The 12,171-nt window shown below is 39.4% G+C and overlaps 1 protein-coding gene across 1 annotated transcript in view; it reads left to right on the plus strand.

Moving 5' to 3' along the window:
- Nucleotides 1–12,171, plus strand: part of CCDC141 (coiled-coil domain containing 141) — a 165,627-nt gene that overhangs the window by 88,852 nt on the left and 64,604 nt on the right. Inside the window, exons 7-9 of the mRNA XM_078393864.1 lie at nt 284–478; nt 4,026–4,198; nt 5,972–6,113. Of these exons, the coding sequence (XP_078249990.1) occupies nt 284–478; nt 4,026–4,198; nt 5,972–6,113 (510 nt within the window). The remainder of the gene's footprint in view (nt 1–283; nt 479–4,025; nt 4,199–5,971; nt 6,114–12,171) is intronic.

The raw sequence follows: 12,171 nt of genomic DNA on the forward strand, positions 1-12,171 counted from the left end.
CAATATCTGTCAGCCTTTAAATATCGGATGTTTTTGTGTGTTGTTTTATTATGCATTTAAAAAATATTAACTGACTTTTGGCTGCCTACGAATACATTTTGTTTTGTTTTTGTCTTTGGGCTTCTGTGGTATAGGTTCTTAGTCTAGATTTTGTTTTTACTTATTATTCTGAGAAAATGTGTAAGGAAGGAAAGAAGGAATATAAATAATAAAATAAATAAACAGTAGTTGAATTGTGACTGCAATGAGCTCCTAGCTCATTGATTAGGGTTTCCCTTTCTAGGAATGGAACTGTGCTATGGAAGACTTAAAATCGGATGCCCTCAAGATCCTGTTCTCTGAGGACTATGCTGAAAAAGAGCACCTAAAGCTGTCAAGTCAGAAAATGAACCTGCTGCAAGACGAAGTGAATCGCTGCATGGAGGAACGAAAAGCCTGGTTGCAAGAAGCCAACGACTTCTTCACAGCAGCCAAGAAGGTTAGTCAAGGAGTAAATTCATAGTGGTAACTGACAACGGAACTAAGCAACAAAGTCCATTCTCCAAATACCATGTTCCCCCGAAAAGAAGACAGGGTCTTATATTAATTTTTGCTCCAAAAAACACGTTAGGGCTTATTTTCAGGGGATGTTCCCCCTCCCCAATATACAAGAATCTACATTTATTCAAATACAAAATTGCTTATGTCTTTATAATTTTCTCTTAAAAACACACATATTACTCTTTAATATAAAATAATTTCTAGGCCTATTGAATAAAACAAAAAAAAATATTTTCCAAAACACCATGAAAGTAAAAAAAAAAAAAAAAGCAACATCTTTCATTCAAATCTGGCTTCTTCGATCCCACAAATGCAAGCTGTCTTTACAGCGTTTGATATTTACATTAATGTGTTCTAAATCATTTTGGCTTGAACTTCACTACAGTTGAGTGTTTCTTTACAAATGGCTGTTATTATTCTTAAGCCAAATGCAAATGTTACTGAAGATGGATTAAGAACTTGTAAATGCAGATTTTTTTTAAAATGGTAAGCTTTCCTTCCCAGGCACACGTTATAGCAACCCACTGCTGGGTTATGAGCTGTAAATAATCCTGCATACAGCAGGACAACAGGGGCTATATCACCGAGTATCAGGTTCTGTCAAGTTGGCACCATGGGTGAAATTGTAGCATTATAGGAAGGGGTAATTCTATCAGCCAGGAGAGCAACACAGCTGTTATGGAAAAACCTACCTCAGGAGTCCGCAAACTTCCAACCTCCTGCTCTTTTATTAGCTTCATTGAAATTAATGAGAGTGGCTGTGGAACAAGTCATTTGAGGAGCATCATAATTAGCTTCCTTGTTGTCTGTGTACAATGCAACAACTCATTTCCTTAGAATGGAGAGGACCCTGGTATTTTTAAATACATAATAACATACAAATAAAAGATAGTAATATATAGGTGTACAATATAAAATTTGACAAAAACAGAAACTGTCACTGAATCAAAATACCAAGAGAGCTAAAAGAGAAACTCCTCCAACTTAAAAAATGATTTTCTAGTGCTCTCGGCTGGTACTAGAAACTTGGCAGCCACCAAAAGACCCAATGATTATTATTTATGAGTAGATCTTTCACATGAAAATTCATTAAATCACTAGGTAGGGAGTTCAGCAGGGGGCTAATTGCATGTTCAAGAGTTCCAGGGTAGAAAATTACAAGAGAGGGGCACATTTAGCACCTGACGTTCGTTGCACAAATTTGTAGATGCCACAGGACTGCTGGTGTATTTTCCCAGGAAAAAGGTGACCTACCAAGAGGTCTGTTAGTATTCACATGTAGAGACTGTCTGTCAACCAGCTAAAAGGAATTTTTATATAGAATATTTAAAAGAAAAAAGAAGAATGGAGTATGTTCTAGTGGCACAAGTCAAAAGTTCTTGATTGTCTCTTTTCAGAATCTGGAAATGTTATATTTTTGGCCAACTTTGGTAGCATCTCAGAGTCTATTGGCTGCCACACTTGGTTAGATCTAGCATCATCATAATCTTAGAATTGCAGAGCTGGAAGGGACCATATGGATCATGCAAAATGAAAGCTAGAGAATCTTACCTTAAAAGTTTTTTAAATAATTTTGTTTTGTCCGAATAGTCCAGTGGACCCAGAGCACCTAGTCCAAAGCCATTCCTAAATATGTGACTGTCACACTAGAGTTTTAGTGTAGCCAGTGATGGTCTAACAGCGAATAGGTGCTAGCAGGTTTCCAATCAAATCTTTGTATTCTATACGTATCGAGGGATATGAAAAATTAGCTGCAAGAACAAGGCTTCAGCATAAACCGTATTTTTATATCTAAGCCATGTGATGTTTAGAAGAAATTATAGTGATATGTACATCAACATCTGGTGGGAAAGATGGACTTCCTTAGGTATATGGAGGGAAAATGCATGGCCTGTAATGGTTTTCTGGATAACATGAAGTCTATGGGTGGGCCAACCTAGCATATATAATTCCTAGACATTTAATGCTCTTGGTCTACTCTGAAATTTGTCTCCCTATGAACTACTTCTACAGCATTAACTTCTTTTCGAAAACTAAGATTTTTATTTTCTTAAAATTGACTGAAAGACAAAGTTACCATGTTTTGGGAACATACCCAGAAGCCTTATTCGATCACATACCAACAAAGAATGGTTGTGTCATCAGCAAATAATAGTGTGCAGATTTTCTTGTTGTGTTTTGGGAGATGGCATCACTGTCTGAGGACCACAACCATTCTGTATCACAGCTTGGTCTCATCTTCCTTTATTGAGAAGCATACCCATTGAGTTCAGTGGAGCTTACTATGAAAACATTTAGGAAACTGGGTCTTCCTGTGAAAACAAAATATAGAGTGTTTGAATTTCTAGACACAGAAGCCAGAACTACATCTAATTAACAGCAGGGCTACGAATGCTGACACTATTCTCCAGCTGGCTTGAGCAGGCCTGTTGAGAAAAGCATAAAAGTATTCATCCTTTTTTTTTTCTCTTGGTTTTAGTCCAAAGAGCTTCCAAAGCTGCTATTTTTCTGCTCCAGGTTTGCTTAGGGAAAGAGAGCATGAAAAAACAGATGCTATATTTCTCAGTGTCAAGAGATGCTGCTTATTTTAATCTGAATTTCCCAACAATGGAAAAGCTTGATGAGATGCTTTATGAAGCAGCTTCCTTGATGAATTTATTTACAACCTCTTAATCCATTTTATGGGAACTTCTTATAAGAAGGGTCTCTTCCACATTTTCTGTGGCCTACATTTCCCTTCAATTGTCTAAGAAGCAACTGCAATGTTAGTGAGATAAGGGTACAGCCATACAGAAGGTTGTCCCAGCTTGACGTGGATTTTTTGGACCTCACTGGCACTTAAATTGCTGTCATTGTTCACTCCAAAATGTTTATTTATCCCAGGAAAATGTTTTTTCACATGTCACACACTCCCACTATGTATCTCATCCTTGTCTGCCATGATCACCAGCCTCTTACCCATCCATTTAGTGGTCATTCAGATTCTTTCTTTAATATTTAGCAAGTGAAATAGCGCTGAATCGACAAGACATGGTCTGGATTTGAAACGGAGCTAATTCCATGATATTGCATTGTACTGCATTGTTTCCACCATGTGATTTGTGATGGCCTTCATGCCAAAGCAATAAAACCCAAACTGATGAGTATCAGCTTAATGCTACAGCTGTAGCACTAAATCAAAAATTTGACTCTGTCATCTAGTTAAAAAGCATTTTTGTGCCTATGACTGATAGCCTTTTTCGTTGTTGTTTTGGAGATGATGTTTCATTTGCTCCTCTTGTAAGTAGCAGGAAACTGCATATTAAGAAGAAAATCAGATAATATGAAAGCTGCAACCATAATATCTGTATGAATTATTTGTGTCCATTGTAGTGCTAGAAAACTTTCTGCTGGTGTTGCTCCAGTGGTTTACCGAGCGCTTCTCCCCCCCCCCCACCCCGGCCCTAGGCTTCATTGAATTTAAAATGCATCATTTCTTTTAATAGGCACAAGATTTACTTGGAAATGCAGAGGCTTTCCTTAAGCTTCTCAGCTCTGAAGGTCTAAGCATGCCAACCTTGGCAGAAAAGCACATGGAGCTCCAGAAGGAAATTAAAGATGGCACAGCCGATGCACTGCAGAAAGGACACATCTTACTTAGCAAAGGAGATGCACACAGGTAAGTTAAAGAAGCAAGAGAGTAACCCCCACATACATTTTGAAGTGCCTCCACATACGTCAGGTGCAACCTAGAAGCTTTATCCCTCGTCGCAACAGTACCATGTCAGATGTCACTTCCTCCACGTAGCTGTCTCCATAGGGAAGGTCACTGTAGGGAGTTTCAGACATGGTGACACAAACAGTGATGATGGGGGCTGTCAATGGAATGCATGATTAATCCTCACCCAGCTCCATTTCGGGGGAAAGAATGAGATACAGGGTGGCTTTAAATGGGTAGTTTTGCTGCCCTTCAAAGTTTCCCCTCATTCTCCTGTCCTTTCCCCAAACTTGTGGAAGCATGAGGCGGTGATTGGGAAGAGGCCATGCTTAATAAAGTGTAGTAGAAGTGCCATGGTCGTCACAATAAAATGGACAATAAAATAGAGAATAAAAGGAGCGAGGCAGAATTAAAAGGTTGAAAAGGTCAAACAAGGCTCTATAAATTACCCTGGGTGCCTGTTTTCTTTGAAAGAGCAGCACGTTGGAGGCCTATGGCTGAGCCACCCAGTTCCCCACTGCAAATCAGCACACAACACACTCAGAATGGAAGAAAAAGGCCACAACTTCATTGATTACAGCAGCATGGACTCTGGCCAGGTATTGGGTTGGATCCAGGCCATCAGGAGGCCCATATGACCTCCCATAAGCAAAATCATTCTCAACAGATCCTTTCTGTGAGACCAGCTGGAGTGGCAATATTCTGGAGACTACAAGAGGGTAGGCCACTCTGTAGTTCCCTGCCACCCAGGGGCAAGGGGATCCCTACCCCACTCAAACTCGGGCAGCCCTTGACCCCACCCTTGGTTCCCATTAAGGGACACATTACCAACCAAGTCATGCAGGTCTCCCACCTGCCATCCTATACTGCCTGGATCTATCCCAATGCCCCCAAACCACCACTAGAGTGGAGCCCAAGCCACTGGCCAACCAGAATACACCAGCTCGATCTGGCAGTGCAGCTGAGCTCCCGAAGGTCCCTGCGGCACGCACATGTGTGGCCACCATTTTGTACTGTAGTGGGAAGCCACAACTGATATTAATATTTTAATGGAATTTGTGTTACTATTTAATTGTGTAATATTTTGCTTGAGAAAGCATTCATTGTAAATTAATTGAATGTTGGAATTAGTTCTCCTCTTAACGTGAGTTTTTCTTACCCTAATTGTATGTGATAAGCAATTTGAAGAGGACTGCCTCTAGCCTTTGCATTATTATGAACCAACACCCTGGAGCATAAATGTTTAGAATAATTGCCAGCTCTTCGGCAATTGATTTATTGCTCAACACTCATCCCAATTTACAGCAACATATTTAAACAAATAATGTCTGTAAAACACAAGTTATATTAACTGTGAATTGTTTGTAAGAAAATGTGAACTCTTTATAGCTGCACTTTACATTTTTCAGAGAAACTGCTCTATATTTATAAATTGCATTTTAACTCAAAGTCAGATTTGGTAAGTTTATTGAAATGAAATAGGCCTTTGATCTGTATTGATTGCTACAAAACATGGGGGATACTGGTGGTAAAACCTAATACTGTACTAGTTTGAAGAAGGACATCAGTTGGAATAAGACAGGAAGTGGGGATGTTCTGTTCTGCTACATAGCCGGATATTTTGGCACATGTTAATATTCTTGATGTGGGTGTTTTCCACTGTTCCTTAAAACTATTCAGATCCAAAGGATATTTGAGCAAAAATGTTAACTGTGGTTTTGTTTCCATTTTCAGTTCTTGGATGATGAGTATTCAGGAAATGGTAGACTGCCTTCAGGAAAAAGTAAATCAGTGGACAAAACAGTGGCCAGCTCACGAGGAGTTTGCATCCAAAAAGCATCATTTAACCACCTCCTTAGATGATTACCTAAAGAAGGTACATGAAAATACGAATCTTCATTAACAAGTCATTTCTGCCACTCATTCTGCAGTTTTAAAATATCACTGAATAATGGGTGGTATCCTGTAGGGCTGGAGAAGAATGTCAGTCAGGACCTATGATGAAAGCTGAACAAAATTCGCATTTCCTGAAACACTGCAAACTCGATCCTTTGGTATTTCTACCTTTCAGAATTGTATGATGCAGTTCTCTTAAAATGTACAAAAAAGGAAAGAGACATACAGGACAAGACGGCGTAAGTGAAAAGGCATACAAAAAAGTTACATGAGGCAGAACTGCTCATTAGGTGAAGATGCATGCAAAAATGCATACCCAATATTTTTGAAGTTACAAATAGAAATGGAAATATGGTGGGATAACTTAAGTTCCAGCCATTCTCAATGGAGGGCCATATGCCCCTTGGGGCCCCTCCAGGCACATTTGAAGAAGACCACAGACTGGAAACAATTCTTTACACAACACCTTATAAGGTTTGTTGTGCAACACAAACAGTCCTGGTACAGCCCTGCTTCTTTCATATTGTGTTTAGGGCCGTTGCAAAAAAAAAAAAGTCTGAGAATGGGTGAACTAAAGCAGTGGTCCCCAACCTTGGGCCTCCAGATGTTCTTGGACTACAACTCCCAGAAGCCTTCACCACCATCTCTGCTGGCCAGGATTTCTGGGAGTTGAAGTCCAAGAACATCTGGAGGCCCAAAGTTAGGGACCACTGAACTAAAGGACTTGAAAAATAAGGAACAGAGAGAACTGAGGGCTTTGTCCATCACTCATATCCAATGAACCCCCTCGTGGTGGTGGAGCAAAGTCCCCTGGCAGAACAGGGAGGAGGTGGTTCCTTTTCCTGCAGTTCTCAGGCATGTCTATCAAATCTGTTCAGGAGCACTGAGGGACCCATTAGATCAATTTGTGGGGATACGGGTTAACAGGAAGATGAGACATTCTGCTTTGCCACTGAAAGTTGGATCCATAGAATATGATGCCCAATTACATACTTGTCCTTCCACTGCCAGAAACTAGACATCAGCATGAGTAATACTGAAGAGTTAGATGAGTTGTGTCAGCGTTGGATGCCACACTTACATTGTGCTACTTCTTAATTGATCTCCAAGATTCTTTAATAAATAAATTCTCTTTCACTTCTTTTCCTTTTTTAAAATATCCTTGAATGATCAACTGTATCAGCTTGCAATTTTCATTTCTCATTACGTGAGGCAACCATGTAGTATAGCTTTCTGTGTTTCACAAGTTTTATGATTTCTTGGGCTTTGATCCTTTGTATTGCTTCTTTGCTGATCACCCTCTCAATCCCAGAAATTCCTAGCATCCTTTGGCACTCCACATCATACAGCAGAACTGAGAATCTTAGCATCCATTGTACAGGGCATATTCTAAAACCAATTTAAACTTTTTGTTCCATATTACATTATTCAGCTTTAGGATGTTCCTCCAGGCCATCTGTCTTCAGACTTTTATTCTTTGGTTCTGCTCCGGTTTTTCTTTTAATCCAATTCAACAGTGCTTACATTGGGCAACATATTTCACATTTAATTTTGGATCTCTAACTAGCTCTTGGCCTTTTACTATGAACTAAGATTTCTCAACATTGTCTTTGAATCACTATTTAGTGCATTGACCTTACTGACTAATATTTGCAGACCATCTAAGTTGTCAGGTTGTAATACTGTATCATCTGCATATTGAATGTTGTTGATAACAATGAAATAAGGCAGGGAATTCAAATTGCTAAACGTTGGTGGCAAAGAGGCTGCTTCTTTGTAGCTCTTTCGCCCCAGCAGTTAGAGTGAGTGGGATCGGAGGAGGCTTCGGACTGCCTGGTAAGGTGCTGCTTTCTGCTTTTTAAAAACTGTTCTGGGTGGGTTCTGCAGCGTGGTTTTGGGCTGGAAGGTGGGATTATGTTTCAATGCTGTGATGGGTCTTGCAGGGTTTGTTTGTTTTTCGGTGCCCCCCCCCCCATTTTCTATGGGTCTTGCAGGGTTTGTTTGCTTTTTGCTTTGCTTCTTTTGCATTTCCGAAGGGTCTTGCACGGTTTGTTTGCTTTCTGCTTTGCTTTTTTTTGCATTTCTGATGGGTCTTGCAGGGTTTGTTTTTTGGTATTTTTTCCCCATTTCCGATGGGCCTTGCAGGATTTATTTGCTTTTTTTGTTTTTTCCCATTTCCAATGGGTCTTGCAGGGTTTGTTTGTTTTGGGGTTTTTCCCCCTATTTCCGATGCGTCTTCCAGAATTTATTTGCTTTTTGCTTTGTTTTTTTCCCATTTCCGATGGGTCTTGCAGTGTTTGTTTGCTTCTGGGTTTCCCCCCCCCCATTTCCGATGGGTCTTCCAGGGTTTGTTTGTTTTTGGGTGTTTTCCCCCTCATTTCCTATGGGTCTTGCAGGGGTTGTTTGCTTTTTGCTTTGCTTATTTTGCATTTCCAAAGGGTCTTGCATGGTTTGTTTGCTTTCTGCTTTGCTTTTTTTTTTCATTTCTGAAGGTTTGTTTGTTTTTATTTTATTTTTCCCCTTCGGCCAGAACAGATTAATCGTGTTTCCGATGGGTCTTGCAGTGGTTTTTTGTGTGTGTGATTTTTTTTTCTTCGGCCGGGACAGATTAATTGCATTTCAGTGCATTCCTATGGGAAATGGTGCTTCGACTTACGACCATTTCGAGTTACGACCAGAGTTCCGGAACCAATCAAGTTTGCAAATCAAGGCACCACTGTAGCTGTAAAGTTTTTGCAGTCCTGACTTATTAAAATAATAGAAAGTTGGGAGTCAGCTTCTTCTAGAGTTTTAGCTGGGTTGGCATGAGAATGATAAGAGACCTAATCCGTGATAGTGGCAAAGGGCTCAGTCTGTCCAGCACTAACCAATCATTCCTTCCCTGCCTCTGAAATCAAAGACAGCCCCGCCTCTCTACTCAGGCTCCCCCCCCCTTTCTGTAGTCTGTTGAAGTCTGAGGCTAGAAGCAATCATGCTTGTCAGTTTGCTGTTTGATCTCCTCACAAATGTAAGGCAAGAAAATTGTTTTTATTCTTTCTGCTATTAATGTCTCAGAGTGACTGAGACTGTAAAGGCCAGTTAAGAAAAAAAAGGGGGTTAACTACTCTGGGGAACTTGAAACAATTCTGCATTTTTGCTGCACAGCTAGAGAAAATAAAAAGAAATTTCAGAGATTCTTCAACACAGGGTGCTCTGGAAGAGTTAAATGGCATTGTTTGGAGTGTTAAAGCTAAACACTAAATGTTCCTTGGGCAGTCTGCCAATTTGTTCCTTTTTCATGACATTAGAAATTAAGGTTGCTATTTTACTAATTGTGACTTTGGAAGCTGTACATTCAGGGCCAAAAGGAGCAGCTGTAACATCAGTATTATCTAAGAGCAGCAGCTGCCCTGGTTTGTCTAGACAAACTCCATTAACTGATATTTCAGAACTGGCTAAAAATTCTGCATTTTAAGTGGCATTAGGGGAATTCCTGGCTGATCAAAAATCAGTTGAACTCTTGTCCTTGAAAATGATTTAGGATTATGTTCAACCTTAATGAAGTCAACAAAATGTTCTTCTGATTACAGTCGTCAACACAGTGATGTTCAATCACTGAATTAGCAAGTGCTTCTTGAAAGATGTTTTTTGGAGTACAGATTGAAAAACTGTGGTGAGCATAAGTGTCCTTTTCATTTGCCTCTTAATATCTCTGTAACCTTTATCACTTGATTGTCAACTTTCACTGCAGCTTTTTGTTGCCAGCAGAGGTTGCTAATTATGCAAATATCTCTAGAGTCAAGCCTTTTGTTTACCAACAGCTCCATCAGTTTATCATGCTGGACTCTGTCAAAGCCTTTCTTCTTCTCAATAAAGCAAGCCTACATGGCTATTTTCATGGCACACCATCTCTTACATGTGTTTATGTAAGTGAAATAGTGCTTCCCTCTTCTGATCCCAAACTGTGTGTCTCTTGTCCTTTCTTCACACTAGGAAACACTATTATCATTTTTAATCAAAACCTCAAACAAATCAAGATTAATCTTACTGCTCTATAGTCAGTGCAAGTGTTGCCATTTCCTTTTTGTATAGTGTAGTTAAATTATTCAGCCATTCTGTAATTTGTTTGAAATGCGTGACTAAAATATTGATGTTATCATCTTCCATTAACTTCAATCCTTCTATAAAAGCATCACTGAATCCATAAGCTGTGCTGGGTTTTTGTTAGCCATGGTGCCTTTCAGATTTTTGTACTTCCTGTCCCATATTGGTCTCTGCATAATACATTCTGTTGGTCTGTTATCTTCAAACAGGTCTTCAATGTACTCCCTTCCCTTGACGATTTTATCTTTATTGCCAAGTGTCAGAGAGTTATTGCTATCCATTAGAAATGGGCATTGTCATTTTTTCAGTATGTTTCCTATCTCCATCTTTTTATGCTGTTGAAGAAGTTAGGGAATCTCCTCTAGGTTTTGGAGACCACCATCTTCCCTTGTCTTATTTTAGGTGCTCTTGCATATATATATTCTCATTATGCGATCAACATATTGTACCTTGTTTTTTCAAAAAGTGTATGACCGAAGAGCTGACGAAAGAGAGATAAAAACACAAAAATAAAGACATATCATGTGTGTGTGTGTGTGTGTGTGTGTGCGCGCACACGCGCACGCACACACACACACACACATATATATAAGTACAGTGTAAAGCATTCAAGGTAGCATACATGGAGACAGATACTCTATCCGGTAATCTAATAGTCTGGTAAACTATGTATATACGGTAAGCTGGTTCAAAACGCTTGCTAACCTGCATACTGCAAAATCCCTAAAGTACTTACGGGCAAGTATAATTAGAGTCTTCTCATCTTACTTCCCTCCTCCTCCTTAATTAATATTTTTCTCATTCCTTGAGTAAAAGAATTACCTAGTAATGTATTCATTTTTTGTTTGTTTATTTAACTGAAAGCAAGAAAAAGATTAATAAACAAATATATTGGGGCAGGAGGGAGAAAGGAGAAAATGGAACCATAAACAGTGAAAAAGAGCTAAACATAGAGAATATTTATCTCCTCTAAACCTCAGCTAGAGAGGAGCAGGAAAAGCAAATTTAAGCCCAGAGCAGACTTTGGATAGTGGCCTCACTTGCCTTCTTCCCTGCAATAAGCAACCGGCCTCACCCGCCTAATCTGTTGTGGAAGGAAGGCCTGTCCTTTTGCCACTCACAGTGGCCTGTCAATTGCTATTTATCATGCAGGACTATAGATAAAAACATGCCGAAGCCTTTATTTGAAGAAACTTGAAAAAAATCGTACCTAATGAATCAATAATTAATTATGCAGACTGTGTTTAATCACTCAGGATTTTTTGAAGGCAGTTATAGACTAACCAAAACGTGTTTTGGAAGTGAAATAAAATAAAAATAAAAGATCCTTTGATCACTTGCTCAGAATTGGAAAAAGATTTTGAGATTTAAGCTTCCGTGCCTCTGCTTCTGTGTCAGATGTAACTACCCTCTTTTAACTAAAAGAAGAATCTTCTAGTTGATCTCCCTGCTAGCAGACATGACTGTAAAAGATCTTGGTCCTAAAATTCATGTAGACACTTGGTCAACATTGCTTAGCCTCCTTTAGATACTTCTAAAAATGTGCTACAGGAATAAATTCACATTCCATGTCACAGCTATATATACATCCAATAATACCATATTCTAGGCCACCGTGATGCTCAGGTTGTCCCAAACATAAACATGTAATGAAGTCTACAGAACCAAAATGTTAATTAAAAAATATATTCAGTGATAAAATAAACAAAGCTGCTTTCCTTTAGAGAGAAGGCATTTTGGAAAATTCCATTACATACGCTTTTTAAAAAAAGTATTACCCTTTATGGTATGATGGTTCTTCTGCAGCTCCCTACTGTATGGCACCAGATTTTCTCTGCCAGCTTGAGGGAAGCTCTGAAGCAGATCTGGGGGAGCATGTGCCTGCAGGAGAAGAGTAGAGAGACATGCTGCTGCCTGACACCTGTTTATTTCATTTCCAGTAAATAATTTGCATC

This window comes from Pogona vitticeps, chromosome 1, assembly GCF_051106095.1.
Source record: "Pogona vitticeps strain Pit_001003342236 chromosome 1, PviZW2.1, whole genome shotgun sequence".
In the NCBI taxonomy this organism is placed as follows: Eukaryota; Metazoa; Chordata; class Lepidosauria; order Squamata; family Agamidae; genus Pogona; species Pogona vitticeps.